The sequence below is a fragment of the Sipha flava genome, unplaced genomic scaffold (assembly GCF_003268045.1).
Source record: "Sipha flava isolate LNK unplaced genomic scaffold, YSA_version1 203_pilon_pilon, whole genome shotgun sequence".
Lineage (NCBI taxonomy): Eukaryota > Metazoa > Arthropoda > Insecta > Hemiptera > Aphididae > Sipha > Sipha flava.
Genome location: NW_020272799.1, coordinates 522,084 through 541,964, shown reverse-complemented (window position 1 = coordinate 541,964; position 19,881 = coordinate 522,084). Strand labels below are relative to the sequence as shown.

The 19,881-nt window shown below is 25.4% G+C and overlaps 3 protein-coding genes across 4 annotated transcripts; 2 read left to right on the top strand and 1 right to left on the bottom strand.

The window, feature by feature from the left end:
* Nucleotides 1-807: 807 nt before the first annotated feature.
* LOC112682401 (E3 ubiquitin-protein ligase SHPRH) lies at nt 808-10,827 on the bottom strand. Of its 2 annotated transcripts, none has more exons than XM_025552990.1 (19): nt 10,481-10,825; nt 9,475-9,643; nt 9,304-9,416; nt 8,781-9,236; nt 7,537-7,692; nt 6,559-6,772; nt 4,696-4,963; nt 4,474-4,579; nt 4,167-4,412; nt 3,971-4,105; nt 2,921-3,114; nt 2,665-2,847; nt 2,422-2,600; nt 2,084-2,361; nt 1,856-2,020; nt 1,519-1,785; nt 1,337-1,444; nt 1,077-1,234; nt 808-1,004 (listed from the first exon to the last, which is right to left on the bottom strand). In XM_025552990.1, exons 2-19 carry the CDS (start codon nt 9,632-9,634, stop codon nt 851-853), a joined length of 3,540 nt encoding a protein of 1,179 aa, XP_025408775.1. In that variant the 5' UTR covers nt 9,635-9,643; nt 10,481-10,825; the 3' UTR covers nt 808-850. The 2 variants fall into 2 exon arrangements, with proteins under 2 accessions (XP_025408775.1, XP_025408776.1); XM_025552991.1 differs by having other exon boundaries at nt 913-1,004; nt 1,072-1,234; nt 10,481-10,827.
* Nucleotides 10,828-11,242: 415 nt separating this feature from the next.
* Nucleotides 11,243-12,158, top strand: LOC112682402 (UMP-CMP kinase). The gene is made up of 2 exons (XM_025552992.1): nt 11,243-11,809; nt 11,883-12,158. Exons 1-2 carry the CDS (start codon nt 11,408-11,410, stop codon nt 12,096-12,098), a joined length of 618 nt encoding a protein of 205 aa, XP_025408777.1. The 5' UTR covers nt 11,243-11,407; the 3' UTR covers nt 12,099-12,158.
* Nucleotides 12,159-16,662: 4,504 nt separating this feature from the next.
* LOC112682405 (40S ribosomal protein S17) lies at nt 16,663-18,768 on the top strand. Its single transcript, XM_025552995.1, has 4 exons — nt 16,663-16,774; nt 16,996-17,147; nt 18,374-18,545; nt 18,622-18,768. Exons 1-4 carry the CDS (start codon nt 16,772-16,774, stop codon nt 18,688-18,690), a joined length of 396 nt encoding a protein of 131 aa, XP_025408780.1. The 5' UTR covers nt 16,663-16,771; the 3' UTR covers nt 18,691-18,768.
* Nucleotides 18,769-19,881: the final 1,113 nt, after the last annotated feature.

Here is a 19,881-nt window from a genome sequence, read left to right as displayed (position 1 = left end):
ATTACCGATTCACATTTTGAAAATCGCAACACACAAAACGCTTACTGCTGTTCGACATATTTGCAAAAAATAACTTATCGCTTAAAGTAATAATTGTAAAACAAACAATTAATGACATGCTAAAACTTAGGTATTACAAAAATGTCTCTTTTAAGATCTTTAATATTTGAAAAACTAAACGTCATATTGAAATTTTGATACTTGCATCGTTTTAAAAACATAAAACTAAACATTTGTACGCAAATTAAATATCAAAAATAAAATGTTTAAGTTGGTAAATCGTGTGAAGGGAAAAACTTTTACACGTATAAGATAGGCAATTATGATGAGTAGGGCCCAATGACGTCACGCGTCTTTTTTCAATTGCTCATTACTTATTGAATAATATGAGTAGAAACGTAAAACCTGTACCATTGTTCTTAAAATTGAACATTCTTTCAAATAAAAAATAAAAAATATCTTTTTGTGTTGTGTGTTCCATTACGAAAATAAATTAAATTAATATACTTTAATCTAAATGGAAAGCAATTTTTACATAAGTGTATCTAATTAAATATAAAAATCTTATAAATTATTATCACCTTGTTTTTGAGTAAGAACTAAAGTAAAATATAAGAATACATAAATATTAATATCTATTATTTGTAATAATAAAAAAAAAAATAAATATTAAATTTAATACTATTTTCTATGTTTAATGGCTGTGTGTTCATTAGTATAATTAAAATTTAATGAGAATTATTAATATAAATTATCATAGAAAGTACTGTTAATATAAAAATCTATTAAATTAACAAATATACTATTATAAATAACATACTATTTACTATTCTTACACATTATTATATAACTATGGTGTTTCATTAGATTCATTTCTTTCAAATACTCTAATTAGTTGAGACAATGTAATATCATCCCATCTCTGTAATTCATCACTTGAAAACATATTTGTAATATTTTCCTCAATAGAATCCCGAATAACAAAATGATGTATAAAAGTTGGTCTAAAAAAAATAAATAAAAATATAAAAATATATAATAAACAGTATATATTAATCTTAATATATCTACATTACTTTGTTTGGCCTATTCTATGAATTCGACCAACTGCTTGAAATTCATCAGCTTTTTTAATTATAGGCTCCATGAAAAATACTCTTGTGGCTTCAGTTAAATTAAGTCCTTTTGAACCCAGACTTAATTTCATTAATAATGCATTTATTTTATCATTTTCCTACATTTTAAAAATATAATATTAAATACAAAAAATATTATATAGAAAATGTTTACATACAATTTACTGATATCTAGATGTTAAATTAAGTTATATACACACCTTAAAATCTTTTAATGTCTTTTTATATTTATTTCCAGGTTTCAGTATCCTAAAGTTAATAGAATTTTGTTCCAAAGCTTCTCCTAGAAGATTTAATGCTTTTTCCCACTACAAAAATGTATATACATATATATATTAATGTTTCACTGTAAATTAAAATAAAATATATTAATTTAACTTACAGTAGAGAATATTAAAACTTTAACTTTTGGATCTTGAGTTATCAATTCAATTAGTTTTAAAGTGACACTTTCTATTTTAGTAGAAAATGACCCTTTGATTACTATGCTTGATGCTTCAACATCACGATTACTTTTTACATAGGAAATAGAATTCATTGGAGTATTATTTCTACACATTGGGCAAGGTATTTCAAAAGCATCTGAATGATTACACATTGTTGCTAAACATATATTACATACACTATGACCACATTGTAATACTGCCCACTGTTAAAAAAAAAAAAAAATTAACAATACTCTAATCTAGCCAAACCTCAATAATTTATTTCCCAAATACCCCTGAATCTCCATTAAGACAACAAATTGGACATGGCTCGGTTTCAGTGGAATTTTCTTTCTCTTTTTTTAAATTTTCAAGATAAAGTAAAGTTCCAATTTTTTTTTCTAAGATAATTTCAGTTCTTGGGATTTCAGATCTCAATGATATCATATTATAATCCACCTAAATAAAATTTAAAATTATAATTCCTTATTATCAAATATTATTGTTTGTTAAATTACTAACATATTGTTCCATAACAACATCATTTTCATCCTCTCTTTTAGTTTTTTTTTTAGGTGGACCATCTTCTTCAGCTTCTGGTTTTATATTGTCTCCAAGTCTTAACCTTGACTTGGCCATAACTATCTCATCATGAGCAGAGAGACTATCACTAAGATGAGTCCATAACAACCTTAAATACCTGAATTCTTTACGCACTAACTCTAAAACTTTCATATGTTCAGCTGCATCTTTCAGACAGTTTTTATTAATAATTTTGGCTTGCCCATACTGAAATAATTCTGTAAAATATATTTAATATATAATAAATATGTGAAGTGCAATCTAATAATTAAACTAACTCATGAGTAAAAATTCTTTTTGAGACATTTTCCAAAGGCCTTTACTAGTACTTTCATACATGGTTTCTTTATCTTCTTCTTCAGTTTTATCAACTGACATGTTTTTTTGTTTGTTGGAAACACTAAATAATAATGATTCATATACTTGTAGTTGATCTTCTGCTTTACATAATAAGCATCTAAATAAAAAACCATTATTAAATTTAAAAGAAAAAATATATTATCACCATTGTATAAAATTACCTATTTCTAGAAACACCTTTTTTAGATTTTAAACGTAAATGACATATTAATGCAGATTGAACTAAGTCATTCATGGGTGTTTCTTCCAAATTATTTAATATAGATATTGTATCAATTCTTGCTTTGTCCAAGTCTGCTAGCCAAACACCCAAGATATTATAAACATCATTCACAGATTTCAATCTAAATATAAATAAAAATTTAAAAAATTATTTTTAAAGCAAAATATATGAATCAAATTTCAATAATAATATACCTATTTGCAATATTTGGTACACCAGGCACACGGTAATCTTCCAAATCGGATTGTACTTTAATTAAAAAATCTTTAGGTGAAAAAATCCAATCTAACATGTCAGACCACCAATCAGAATAACCTAATGTTTTTTTCTCAAGAAGTTTAGCTACTTTAACTGAATAAAATGTAACTGTTTTACGAGTTATTTCAATCTAAAAATATAAAACCATATATTATAATTTTATGTAAATTAATTTTATAATTTAAAAAAATGTAATATGGACTAACTATTTTCTGAATATTTTTTTAAAAATGTACATTAAGAAACATTAACTTAAAGTGTTTATGGATATCAAATAAGCATATTGTTCAAAATTAAGTAAAGAATAAAAATAGTTAGAAATTATAAAATAATTTTCATTAATATCTTCATCCCCTTTCCTTGCCAGTAAAAATAAGCTTATTAAATAAAAATAAAAAGGCCAAAACATTATTGTGACAATACAACGTAATAACATTTATTTCTATACAATTCTTTCAATTAAAGACTCCAGTGGCTATTGTCAATTTTCCATTTCATTAGATTCACCACGAGAATAGCAAATTTTTTTATCTTTTTATAGTATAAGGTAGCTCAACTCATTAAAATATTCTAAGGATTTTTTGATTCTCTTATACTATAAAAATTATCCTTAAGTTTAATTGCTCAAAACCATACCACGAAGAATTTAGTTTTAATTTACTAATTTAGAGAAGAAGTGGACCAAAACAAAAATATCATTATTTTAGCTCAAATTACAGTAAATTTATAGACAATAACTTTTAAAAATAATACATTTTAATTTTAATTTTAATACAATTGTAAATTTCACATATTTATTAAATAAACACAAAAAATTAATGATAAATAAAAGTACAATAAATGTTTGAACTTAATTTAATTCAGATTAGAAAATAAAAATAATTCCTATGTTCATTTCTACTAGATGTATTATTTAATATAATTTTCTTATTATGATTAGTAATAATGTAAAATGTAACAAAATAATTAAAAATTCACAGACTTACATTTTGTTTACTAGCATCAATATATTCTTTTTCAAGTAATTCCATATCATTTTTTAAGTTCGAATCATATAGAGTATGAGATATTGTTGAATGTTCATCCAACACAGTAGCCAAATTATACATTACATGAATTTTCTATTAAAATAAAATAAACAAATAAAATATTGTAAACAAATTAAAAGAAAATATATTTTACCTGACATGTATCTATTTTAAGTTTTTTATCTTTATACTTCTCCATTAAACTTAATACAGTTCTATAATGTTCAACAGCATTGGCAGCTTCTGAACGAATAAGATACAATCCAGCAATAGCATTATGTTGCGAGACAAGTGATCGCAGTATATCATTACATTCAATACAACATTTTTCTATCATTAAATCCATTAATTTTTCCATAGTCATTGTTCCTTTGATTTTCAAAAATTGTCCATTCACAGCCTAAAAACACAGCATATGACTAGAAAAATGTATATATTAAACTTAATATTAATAATATTACTTGTGGATGCACACATGCTTGTCGAAGTTTATATAATGGTCCAATTATGGTGAATATAACTTTCCTATCAATATTTTTAAACGATATATCTAGATTTGGGAAAATGCTTTAAATACAATAAAAAAAAATGCTTTAATATTTACATGAATACACAAATTAAGTATTATAATTTAACTATAATTAATAATAATCCGTTAAACTTTTAATTAGTAAAATTATTACCGAGTAATAGTATCCGAAAAGTTTGTAGCACAATCAACATGTTGGCTAAGGTAAAAATGTTTTTCAATGTGAGAAAATGTCAGCCAATGCTGTTCTTTAGTAAGTTTTGGTATATTTAACTCGGAATTAACATCTTCTATTAAAGTACGCCAAATCAATTTAGAAAACCAATCATACATCAAATTAGTTTCACCATTCATAAGCTTCTGAAACTGATTACGATTACAGTATGGACTAACATCTAGGAACTTCAAAATTCCATAAAGATCTAAAAACAAAAATAAATAATAAAATGATTAAATATTTAATTAAAATTAAAAATTATTCAATGTCTAATACTAGTAAATTAATAAATAAATAAATAAACAAATAGTTTATATATAAAAATAAATAAATAAATACTTAGTCTGTAGTATTATCAAGGCTGGGCAAGTTAATGATATTTTTTAATTCGGTTAAGTTGATTGAGTTCATGTTCAATTAAGTCAACAATTAAGTTAATTCCATGAGAATTACATCAATTAAGTTAAAAAATATTATTAACTTAACTTCAATTAATAAGTTAAGTTAATTACAAAAAAAAAATATATTTAAATTAAGCGCTGATATAAGTAATATATATTAATAATTTACAATAGATCTTATTTAACATGAACAATAATGAAAATGGAAAAAAATCTTATTAGACTCTAATTAGAGTAGAAAAATATACATTTCTTTATTGGGATTGTTTTTATGTACTCAAATGTCAAATTTATGTATCGTGTGTTTTTATTCTTTTTTCATACAAATCACATATGATTTAAAAAAAGTTTTCTTTTTAAATGTTCAATAACAGTATGAAAACTAAAAATAATTACTGCAGCTGAAAGTGTAACTATACAATTATACAGGCAATAAATGTAAATAGTTGATACAAAACATTAAAATAAATATATAATATTATTTAATTTTATTGAAATCTAAACAAATAAAATAATACAATGGGCAAGTTAATCAAAATACCTATTGAATCTCAATAAGAGTCATCTCAAAATGTTGATCAGCTATTAAATTTCTTCTTTTATTCAATAATTTTTAATAATATCATAGAATATGGAATAATTTTAATAATAATTGTCTTCTATAATTAATGATAATATATACCTATTTTTGTAATATAAATTGACGGTTATTTTTCATGACAATGGTAATGTAATTCATGGATGGCATGGCTATTTTTACTCAATAGTCTTAAGATGAATGTGTACTTTTCCTGCAATCGGCGGGACCCTTATTAATAGTTAATACAGTGATAAAAATAATGGTCTCATCTACAAATTCTTCAAAATTTTTATTTTTATATTTTTCTAAATTCCATGAACTTGTTATAGAACGTAGTATTTTACAAAAATATTTTTCTGGTCTTGAAAATCAAAATTAACTTAATTAGGATAAATGAAAAAATAATACATTAATTTCAAGTTAATTTGTAAGGAAATTAGTTAAATTAATTTATCAGTAATAAAATAAGTTGATAAGTTAAATTAATTTAACTTTTAACTTATTAACTCGTTAATGCCCAAGCTTAAGTATTATTATATTTGTTAAGTAAGACCGGTTTCAAATTAAAAATTCCTCATCAGGTATATACAAAGTCAATAACTGACACTGAATTTATAAGTCTAAACCAGTCATATTTTTCAAATATAATAATACTTCAAGCTTAGCTTTTATTTATTTATTTTTATATATATAAGCTATTTGTTTATTTATTTATACATTGAAAATGTAAAAATTAATACTTATAATAGATTTAACATGCAAGTATACGTAAATGAGTAATCATAACATTTTAAATTATAAAAAAAATAATAGTCTTACCATTTAATGATTTTTGTATAGGTGTACCAGTCATAGCCCATTTATGTACAGATTTTAAACAAGATGTCATTTCAGATACTTTAGTAGAGGTACTTTCGATAGCTTGACCTTCATCCAAACATATTCGCCACCATTTTATGCAAGGCAATGGAGACTGAGGATAATAGTATTTTTTGGAATGTCTTAAACGTGTAGTATTTCGATTTTCTAAATCCTAATACAAATATATATCAATACAATACATAAAACCAGATATTTGTTTATAAATTATAGATGCATATCTGTTATTAAATAAAATATGATAGTAAATAGACTTTTTGAAATTACTACATTTTAATTTATGATTTAACTAAATGTTCAATCGCAATTTTAATACGTGTATAATTAATATATTAGCAAATCATTAGGTGAGTGACTGATTTGATTAAGTATTGAAGTAAACCATTACTTTGAACATTTGTACTCAGATGGGTATTGATGATACTACAATTGATTTAACTTATTTTTTCTAAAATATCATCAAAAAGTAATTTTACAAAATGGCTACATAAAAATGTTGACAAAAAAATAAAATTTAATATTTAAATTTAAATTGTTTATACATTTATATTAACAAACTGTTATTCAAATAATACATTACAAGAAAAACTCAACTCAAATATTCATACTACATGAATTATAGACTGATTTTCTAATTAATTAATATACTATATAGGTACATACTGTATATGTATTATATTGAAAAAATATATTCAAATATATTTTTATAATAACTTTTACTATTAATTTGTGAAACAAAATATTTTTATTAGTAATTATAACTATATATTTTATTTTACTTTTTTTTTTTATTTTGTCTTCGTTTAACACATTACAGAAAAAATACATTTTATTTAATTTAAATATTTGTTTAATTAGTTAGTCAATTAAAATAATTGACTATTCTCAGATAATTTAGTTCTATACAAGCATACTTACAGAATTACCAACATAATTTAAATCTCTTGAAAGATTGTTGTATGATGTTATTACAATATCATATTCATTGAAAGATATTGGTTGAACATAACCATCCAAATGCACACCATTGTAAACAAAAACTTTTAAACCAGGACTAGCGATATGTTTTTCTATCTGAAATAAAATTATAGTATTTTTATTTAATACAGAGCTAATAAAAAAGTTTAAATACATTCTTTATCATATCCTTATTTTATAACAATGGTGTGTAATATCATACTGGTATCATGACAGCAACTAACATTTTTCAGTATTTTACATATTTGAGACAAACTAGAAGAATAATATACTTATCAGTTTTTATTATACATATAGTTATATACTCTATACTAAGCCAAATAAATATAGCTCTAAGACGTTTAAAGTTTCCTTGAAAGTAAGAAGTTAAGATTTCATCCCAAAGGTTATTAATATTTAAAAATACTTAGAAAAAACATAGTTAAAAGTACAATATTTATTTTCAGATAAGTAAATAAAAAAAAAAAAAGCTAATAAATCTAATAACTTTAATTAAAACTAAAAAATTTAAAATTAATACTGACATATTATGTTGATACTTATCTGTCTACTTACATCCAGTGGCCTAGCCAGAAATCTCCCAAGGGAGGGGCCTACCAAATATAACACCAAAATCATAAGTTAAAATCAACTGGGATATTAAATGATCGAGAAAATGGTATATATATATAGATACTTTAGAATATTCTTCTGCACTATGGAAACTAACATTATCATGTTTGATCTGTCCATTACAAATATGAGACATTTTAATATCAACATTTACAATAGAAACTAATTTAAAAATATTTTCCATTATTTTTTTTAAAATAATTATCAGCAGCTTTTCAAATACTTTGTAAGGCATTTTTTTACTTGTATTATGTTAGCCAAAATATTACATACGACTTGTTGCTTAATTTAAAAAAATTTGCTCAAATTAAAAGTATAAGAATTCGTTATTGCAAAACAATGTTTTTAATATTTTTATTATTGTTTGCAAATAACAAATCAATATTTTATCTTACATTATATAATATAATACAAGTAGATATTATTGTGTTAAAATGTACGATATGGATGAAGAGGAGCAGGCCCTTCCTTAAATATACCACTGTCTACATATGGTAAGAAAATTAATTTACAGAAATAAAATTACACCTTAAGTATCAGCTAAAAATATATAATGAAATAAAACATAATACCTCATCAATCCACTGATTTAGAATAGATTGTGGAACAACAATCAATGTAGCTTTACAGTGAAGTTTATCATTTAAAGTCCAACAATTAGCACACAAGTATGGTACTTCTTCAAATGGTTTTGGTTCAAAATGCGTACATTCTGCATGCTGGCCTTTGCTGCACACTGCACAAATTACTAAAGTGCTTTTTGGTGGTGTGTTAATACAATAGCATTCAATAATTGGAGCATCTTTTTCGTAAGGAATACTTTTTTTTGATACAGTACTCATATCACTTAATACACTATTATACCAATTTTGAAGCATATGACGGGAACTTTTTTTTGACTTATTTTCTAGATCTAAATCAGTAGAGTATTGTATGTATTTACTTGTTGATGGCCTAGGTGATTTTGGTAGTAAATCTGTTGCTGAATCATATTTATTGGTATTAAATACAATTTTTTTATTATAAAACTAAAAAAAATAATAATAATTAAATTATAAAAATATATTAGTTAAAAAAACTATGTAACTATATTACTTCAGGTGGTGCTGTATTAGACATAATACAACATAACATTTCAACAGTTTTACCTAAACCCATCTCATCAGCTAAAATTCCTCCACTGAACGGCGATCCATCACTTTTAACCACTAGAAAAAAATTGCATATCAATTAAAAATTTAAAAATATTTATTTTTATCAACTTACAATTATTGTTTTTTTCTCTATCTACCATCCATTTGACAGCTCTACGTTGGTAAGATCTTAATGTTGGAATAACATTTGAAGGTTGTTCAAAAATGTCATCTATGTCTTTATGGTAATATTTAATGTTTTGAAAAAATTCAGATGCTTGTAAATGAATCATATTTAACTCCTAAAAATATAAATAAAATTGAAAATTTACATTAATTTAAATTTAATTGAATAATTGAGATTGGTTGAAATAATATTTTAAAATTTTGAACTTATTTTGGATTCAATTTTAGTAAACAAAAAATATTTAATTTACAACCCATAAGGCCCATAAGGATTGAAAAATACATTTAACTAGTAATTGAACTTTAAGATCATAACACAAAAAAATTGTATGAATAAAATGGTATTAAAAATATTTCTTGTTTTTCTTTAAAATCGGTTATATAAATTAAAATTAAATATTTCAAATTAAATTTAATATTAATTTGTTTTGAGCCAGCCATTCAATAAAATTGTTTATATTTATTTAAAATTATTTAAACCAACATTTAATCTTAAAGTTAAAGATAATCATAAATTAAATCTCAAATAACCTAGTTACATTTGTCATGTAGGAAGTTAGATAATAATATTGATGCAGAACCCAAGTCGTAAGCAATGAAATTATTATTAGAAAATAAATCAATACTATTTTTAGGGCGAAGCAGTTGATTTAGTTTTAATTTATAGTTTCTTCTTAGAAAAATAGCTATGCTGAAAATGAATTTAAAAATATAAAATTGAAATAAATTTATCGCATTTCAATGTTTTAGTGGCAATGGTTGCAATAAAATAAAATTTAAATTATAAATATATTGTTATTATAACAATGGCGAACGCGAAAGATAAGTTCTTTTAAAAAATCCAAATCAAGTTTTGGATGCGAGAAAAAAATATATATTTATATATATTATTGGTAACTAGCTGACTGCGGCCATAACACGTCAATTTCAGCCAATTTAATCAAGAAAATTACTTGAATTACAGCCGAAGGATTGATTCGGCGACTAATCCAACGATCCAAATCTATCAACGGACATTAACAGGAAATGTCATGTCCAAAATGCACATGATAAACAGCAAATATTCAATAGTTAAGCAAATACAATGAACTGAATGAAATGTTCAGTAATAGGTGTTAAATTGTTACAACTATATTTACAACCGGTACCGAACTACCAATGAAATAATGTGAATATAATATAATCTTAGCATCAATTGTTATCACAGCTGACCACAATGGATGTACATTGTATTTGTTTATTGTTTATATTTTGAAGTTTTACGGGACGGTGAATTCAGATGAACCAACAAACGAAAGCGTAAACGAAACAGTAATCAGTGTAGGAAAGCCAACGACCACGGTCTTGCATTTCGTTGTGCCGCAGTAGACCGGGGTTGTCGCTAATCAGTAATCACTAGGTAATTCTCGGTTCGATGATAGATTCATATTTTTTAATTTTTTATTTATTATTCCTTTTGACCATACAAACATAAAATTAGTTTATATGGTCGAAGATTATTCCATTATGTTCTCTATGATTTCTCGCCACCGCGGCCTTATACACATACTTAAAACCTGATGACCGTGATTTAACGCAGAATAAAATATTACGTATATACGAGTACTTCTATGGTTTAAACCCTGTTTCCCGCAAACCACATTTTGTTATCAAAATTACTATCGTCAAGTCGTCAAGCATCGTCAAAAATCACAACAAATGACATAGCTTAACAGTTAAACAGTATTATTAAAAAAAAAAAAAAAAAAAAAAAGGAAACGTGAATTAAATTCTTCTTTTCATAACTAGTACTTATCGATTAAATTATCGAGTGTACGTAATTATGTTGTGCAACAGCCGACTCCTTCGCGGCTTCGAATGATGATACAAATACCAGTTGCATGACATTTCTCCATTCAGTATATCGTCTGTTCGCTACTATGAGCAAACCTCAAGTTGTTTTTGTGCTTGGAGGCCCGGGTGCTGGCAAGGGTACGCAATGTTCCAACATAGTATCCAAATTTGGTTTCGTTCACCTTTCGGCTGGTGACTTGTTGCGTGCTGAATGCAGTAAACCAAACAGTACGTTTGGTGAATTGATTAACTTTCACATCAAGAATGGTTCGATTGTACCAGTCGAAATCACATGCAAACTTATTCAAAATGCAATGGAAACATCAGCGGCCAATCAGTTTTTAATTGATGGATTTCCAAGAAATAAAGATAACATGAATGGTTGGAACAATACTATCGGAGATCAAGTTGAACTTTTGTTTGTCTTATTTCTAGATTGTCCTGAAAATGTTCGTATTTATTATTCCAAATTAATTTAAATAGTATATCAGCATACAATATTATTTTTTATTTTCCTTGTAGATATGTGTTGAACGATGTATAAAAAGAGGAGCTGCTGGAAGTGGTCGTGCTGATGATAATTTAGAAATTTTAAAAAAGAGAATTGTGACGTTTAAAAATGATTCAATGCCAATTATAGAATATTTTAAAGAGAAAAACTTGGTCAAAAAAGTTGATGCAGGGAAAAATGTTGAAGATGTCTGGTTTGACATTATTGAGTTGTTCAAAAATATTTAAATCCAAGAAAAAAAATCAAATATTACCTATTAGAGAATTTACTAAATATTTTAGATTAAATTAATATTATTCTTGCATTTTTCCAAGAAAATTAAACATTTATTATTCACCAGTGATTTTAAATGTGTAGTGGTATAAACCTTTTTTTTAAATTTATTGAATAATCCAATAAAATGACTACTTAAAATATAAAAAAAGAATCTGTTGTATTTTTTTTTTTTTTGTGTTAATGTTTATCAATTATATAACTATAATAGTAATTATATTTTAAAAAATTATTCATTTCTATTATTGTTTGATTATTAGTATAAAACTTGTATGCATAGTTCAATAATAAAAATAAATAATTCAGTATATAGGTATAAAATTCATATTCTCAAATTCATAAAGTAATAATGATAATTAAGGCTTTGTTGTGGTAGAAGATAAACTTGTTTTATTTACAAAAGCAAATAAATTATGCTTATTATTATATATTATACTTTACCTCCAGTACAGTGGCGTAGTTATGGAGGGGGTTTAAGGGGTTTCCACCTCCCCAGATTTTTTTTAATGATATTTAATTATTATTTATTAATATTTACACATTATAGTAAGATTATATTTTCATTTTACTATGATTAAGTATATATTAATAATTGAATAACAAAATCATTTTCATTAAATACGAGACCATAATAATAGAATATTATGAATTGACTTTTAAACACTCTCCCCTCAAGAAATAAATTCTATCTACACCACTACTCCAGTATATTATAATATTAATTTTTCATTATTTTTTATTAACCCTATACTGTCTTACTTAGGAAGAAGAAAGATAAATACACTTTTATGTTTAGTAATATATAATAAATCTATCAGTATATGTAAAATATTATATTTTACTTTTAAAAGAGATTATTCTCTTTTTTCAACAAGTCCCTAACATTGATCTAGGATTAGTGGTGCAACCAAAGAGGTGTTTTTGGTACCTAGAAATGCCTATTAAATAATTTTTTAAAACAATTCTTTCGATGATAATTAAAAAAAATGCCCTAATTAATTTTAAATGTACAATATTCATCGTGAAATTACAGTTACCTACTATACAAATTACATTATAAAACAGATAACTAAAAAAAAAAATAATTCAATTTTATAATTTAAAATATTTAAATGTTTAATAACTTTGTAATATAACTTAACATAATGTAACATCTGTAAACTACTAAAAAATAAATGATTTGTATCTAAATATTGTATGTTATACGTTTTTCAGTCTATCAAAATCTAGGCACCAGTAGTATATCCAGAAATAAATTTCTATTGTAAGTGTTAATGTTTTACTAAATAACTTTTACTATTATGTACACCATATTTTGGTATTTATTATAATTTGTTATACACATCCATAACAGCTATTATCTATAAAAAGAAATACTATTGAAAATATTTATCTAACATTTCATTAAATTATAGTGTTAATAACTTAATAGAAACATGTCTTATTGACCAATTGTTGATGGTACATTTTTTTTGAAGCTTTAGGTAATTGGTTAATTAATCGGTAGCTGCCACCAAAATTGTTGCAAGGATGTTTGTTATTTTGTTTTATTTCGGTTATATTTTTAACTATAATTTTATAAATAATATATTTTTATTTCAAACGTCTGATACATGAAATATTAAAATATTTCTATATTTCAATCCTTCTAGACATGGGAGCCAAATTTTCCAATTTTCAATGGAGTGCCCAAATCCTAAGTTATTTAATTTGTACCTAAATAAAAATCTTAACTATATAATAAAAATAAATCAACAAAACATTACTCGTTTATTGACATCATTTTTTGACCGAACGTAGACTTATTACTACCAACTGCAGTCTATATATTTTTTTTTTAATAATTATTAATTATTTTATTATTTCGGAGGTACCTACTACATATAATATTGTTATCGTCGCAATCGTCGTTGATGGACGATAAAATAACAAGAAAACCAAAATTATAAATTAATTAAAACTAGTTATTTCTACATGACGTATAATATTAACGTAGGTATTAATTATTTATATTATCTGCACCCCATAAAATTAACTATTGAATGATCGAGCACCGCAGTACCCTAATAGTCGGTGCCCATGCTTCTAGATATCCATCTTCCGGTAAATATGCCTTTGCCTAATTTCTAATACCCTCATATTTAAATAATTTACCTGTAATCTATGTTAGCTATTGGCTACACTGACTTTGCCGTTCTGGTAAGGGCTGCCCAAAGACCTACCCTCCCTCTGCAGTCATTCTAGTTACCGCCGTTACAACCGACGTTTTTGTGTTGTTGAGACGTTGAGTAATGACCCGCCGTATTCTTTTTTTTACATCAATAAACGTTTTAATAGTTACTTGGTTTGATTGTTTGCCACCCATAATTTATATTGTTATTATCTATAACCTTACATTCGGAATTCAAAATTTCAAATATTCCTACACTAATCACCCACTTCTATAAATAATATAAACTATTTCATAAAAACACAATCATTCCAACCTTATAATATCAAACCTCTTTTCTCTCCACTACTTATTAATTCTTCATGACGATTGAAACGAAAATGACTAGAAATATTCTCAATAATAAATAAATCCATATTTCCATTGAAAATATATATACCTACAGTTAAAATTAGAACAAAACTGGAATACCAATATCAAAGATTTGTAGCATCAATAGACACCAACCATTTCTATCCAAACGTTACTCCTTATACCATACCTACCTCTGTCCAGGAGTGAATCTGAAGCCTGGTTTAGGGGGGGGGGCGAATAGGCATATTTATGAGTGATATATAGATTACAACAAATACTTGACCGTCATTTAACCAATTTATTGAAAAATAAGTACAACGCTTAATACAAATAATTAACTAGGTATCTTATACATATAATAAATATTTACTATTCAAAAAAATTACAATAATAATTTAACATTTCTTTTTTTTTTTTCATTTGCAAACCTATTAATGACTTCTTCTATATTTACAATAATATATAAAAATATTAAATAAATCTGTAAAAAAAAGCCCAAGAGGGGGGGGCAATCGTTACGTCGCCTCCCCATAAATCCAACCCTGTCTCTACTATGTATATTACCATTGATTTTAACTAACCTATTGTATAAATTATTACAGATTGCATTTTTTTTTGGTTTTTCTAAAATTATAAAAAAAATCACATGGGTTAAAGTTGGCGGCACTATCGTAATATTGGAACATAAAACTATATAAATTATTTGAAAAATGAATATTTTAATTCAATTATATATTAATTATTCTTCAACATAAGACATGACTAAAGAAATAGGTACCTCACTGTAATTATAAAATAAAGTCATTTCAATTATTATCACATATTTTACGGCAAAATGATTCATAATTTTTACAAATACTAATTAAGTTTTAAAATCAACAAACTATTCCTACGTATAACAATGAATAATTGTTTTTTATTTTTTTATAATAATATGTTTTTTTATATGAAAATATAGGTGCTTAATTGATTTATGTTTAAATTAAACAAGTGTGAAAAAATTGATTGCCTAAACTCAAATTTTCATTAATGGCATCAAATATATCCATTGTATTTTATAGATCTTGATCATATTTGGTACATATAATGAGATTACTTGATATTCCAAATTATTTACACAATTTGTTTTTTAATTATATAATATGCATGGATCGTGATTTAAGATACACACTGCCGGCGTGAAGGAGTAGGAAACAGGGCCCTTGTCCGGGCCCTAGCACTTTTAAGGGGGCCTCGTGGTTCGAAATTTGTTTCTTTAAATATAATAATATTAACTTAATAATAATGATGTATGAAAAATAAGAATTCGTATTTTTTATCATTATTGTAGGGGTAAAAATTATATAAATAATAATTTTCACGGGAATTTTGAAGATTGCGGTCACTGGTTCAGTCACCAACTGTTCTGCAGGCACGGCCGTCGATCTAAACAACGAAAAAAGATTACGTAAAAAACATTATATTAGATTAGATTTCAGCCCTGAATACACAATATATATATCTTATATAATATATATCTTTAATTATGATATGAATACAGAGGTAATATTAATTCATAACGTTGCAAGCGCAATGTCGTCGGAACATTCCAAACCATCGTTTAATTTTAATTTTTGACGTCATTTTTCATAATTTCACGTTTAATTACAAACAATAAAATTTCGAGAAATATAACTTCTTCTTCTTCTTCGCTTTTCTTTCATCTATTTGGTATCGACCACCCTTGTCCTAAACCTCCACTCGTCTCGATTTTCTACAACCCCAACGCACACACCAACAGCATCTATTCTCATAATGTATGTCAAGCAAATTAATAGATTTTTCTATTATTATCTTTTAATAGAATTTTTCCTTTATCTATGATGTCGAGAAATATATCCTTTTCTTTTTTACTATGAATATATCAATATTCGAGTTATCATATTTAATCATAGTTAAGCTATCGCGTAAGTGTGCCAGCACTGTAGGTTATCTATAATTACTAATCATTGGCCAAACTGTCGAATAACCTCAAACGTACCTCTTGATCAGTCTTTTATGTGCTCACCCGATTTGTTGTTTATTTTCTAATATTTCATATTCTGACTTGAAGAAAACTCAATCATGGTGAGTATCCGGTTTTATCTAATTAATCCTTTAACTTTGATCCATTATGTCCTATTATATCGAACTTTAGATACTTTTACATAGCGAATGTTGGAATGGCAAAGGCCTACCAATTATAAAGTGATGGCTGATCGATGACCGTTTTAGTTAATCGTACCTAAACCGTACTGCGTTAATAGTATTTTCATTCCTTTTAATATCATTTAATTTTGTTAAATTAGGGTCGTGTTAGGACGAAGACTATCAAGAAAGCCTCTAGGGTCATCATCGAGAAATACTACACTCGTTTGACATTAGATTTTCACACCAACAAGAGGATATGTGAAGAAATCGCTATCATCCCAACAAAGCCTCTGCGTAACAAAATTGCTGGGTAAATATAACATTTACAAATTATTTTGTTATTATAATATAGGGCATTTTGCCTACACAATTTTTATGTGTATATAAAAAATACATTGGGAAATTGCTAAAACATTGAAAATTAAATATTGTATATTAAATATAATAATTCTCTTAATGTAATTTTAATGTTAATTAATAAATAATTTAAAATGGATTCTTGGTCAATACATTAATTAACTAAAACCTATCAACTAAACTTAAATTTATTCAACCTTATTCATATTACTTATTAAGATATTACTATATTAGAAAGATAATATAGTTTTGCAAACACTTGATTTAAGTTAAATCTAAGCGTGTACCATATTTTTAGACAAGTTTTTCTGTCACAAAACATTTTGTAAAATTTTACTTTTTTTATTCTTAAGATATTATTTATTTGTATTACATTTTGTCAACAATTTGTAAACCTCTTTTTCTTAAATTATATTCAGACAATACATTTTTCCACAGTAAGGTAGTTTTTAAATCAAAAGTAGTTAATTTAATATTCCTATATTTATACATATATTATTTTTTATAGTTTTAAAATGCAATAATTTTATATTTTCAAAGATTTCAATAATATGTAACATACTAACAATTGGTAGTATTTTCAAAAAAATGTTAGATACCATAGACCTTATATTATAGGAGTTATGAACGATTTTAAATTTTTCATTTTCTTATCAACTATTTAGTATTGAAATTTAGTTATTAGTTGCTAGTTGACTATCATATCATAATGGCTTTGGAAAAAGGCAGGAAGAAGGAAAGATCCTGTTTAGAATTAATTTGTGCAAATCAAACTAAACGGTACCATTAGTAATACCAAAGGAGCTCGAGCTAAATACATCAAATGAAAATTTCTAAATGCCTATATTAGTACTTTTTATACATAATTGTTTAAAATTTAATCTGTTGTATAGTGATTGAATATTAGTAATAAAAACAATATCTTTCACCTGTACTGTACTCATACTAAAAATCTGAGAATAATTAAGATGAAAGACAAAAGTAATATGCAAATAAAAACGTAATATCACTATAAGAACTAGCTTAATTTTACTAATTACATTTGAATATTTTTTTAAGAAACTGTAAAATGTATATTACAACTGTATTTGTTTTTCTAATATAATTAATTCATGGCTGAATTAATAATCAAAGGTTTTATTTTCATTTTATTAAATTACAATTTACTTATGTTTTAAGGTTTGTTACTCATTTAATGAAAAGATTGCGTACTAGCCAAGTCCGTGGTATTTCCATTAAATTGCAAGAAGAAGAACGTGAAAGGAGAGACAACTATGTACCAGAAGTTTCTGCTCTTGAACAAGATGTTATTGAAGTTGATACTGAAACCAAAGACATGTTGAAAATGCTGGTATGTTATTGTTTTTGTTTTATAAGTAAATTTATTTATGAATATCTTATGGTAATTTGTATTAATTTTTCTTCAGGATTTCCAAAACATCTCAGGATTACAACTTGTTCTCAGCTCTGGAACTCAGTACCCCAAGAGGAATTAAGACATAAATCTAACATAATGACATCTTATGTTATGTTTCAGTAAATCAATTTTTTCCAAATATATTATTATTTATTGATTTTCCTTTGATGTAGTTATCCAACTTCCTCTTTCTTAAATGCTAAATGGTATAAAAAACTTGTCAATTATCAGATTAACATGACAAATTCTAGAGTATATTTTAATTTTTACTTGACTAAATATAACTTTAAAATTGTTAATAACATAAATTATATGCTGCTATAACAATGTAAAAAAAAAAAAATCAAGAGGTTTGTTATTTTATATTTTGATATGATAGATATATCTAGTTTTACAAGTTTTTACTATTGCTAAACTGGGTGTTATGTATGTGAAGACTGGGCTACACCAAGCCAGTTGAAAATGTAGGCCTATAGAATTTTGTTATTATAATATTGATAATATTTTATTGTATTAGTGCAGTGAGGTTATGAATTAAAAAATATCAGACTTGGCCACTATGCAGGCCCGTTCTGGCTGCTCTTATGGGACAGTTATGAAAATATTTAAGGGCCCCTTAATTTTTGTTATTTAGTCCTTCAGGTTACCTATGATCCAATAGCTTACAGATTAAAGAATCATTATTTAGAATGACGTATAACTGAACACCATCGGCTTATTATTTATTAATGAGAAACAATGGATATCTCTCCAAAATCTTAATCGTAGCCGTAATTTGTATGGGCATATCATTCATAGTAATTTTCATGGGCGTATCGTGTATCTGCCAGGTTGCCCGGTGGGCTATTACGGACCTGCTTCTATGTAGATTTCACTACCTACTTTGATAGGCCGACTTTTTTGGGAGGGAGTTTGGAACTTGGCTTTTTTTCATTGTTAGGTTTTTTTTGGGAATTGTTATTTATTACGCTCCTAACACCAATTTATACAAAATATAGTTTAATTATCTTCCCTTGGAAAATTTAACATTCTTTGCGATTCTGTATACTTTGATCATGTTAACAAGTTTTCAGACTGACTATACAGAAACAAAAAATACTAAAAATGCCAATTACGAAATACCTATTTATAATCTCATTATTCATATGCGGGTAGAATTTCACTTTCTTTTTATTCATACTATTCCTCGGTAAAGAGTTTATTGACCTATTACGTTATTTTGAAGATGACATTTTATATAGACGAGTTGTGATGTATTCATACAATATTT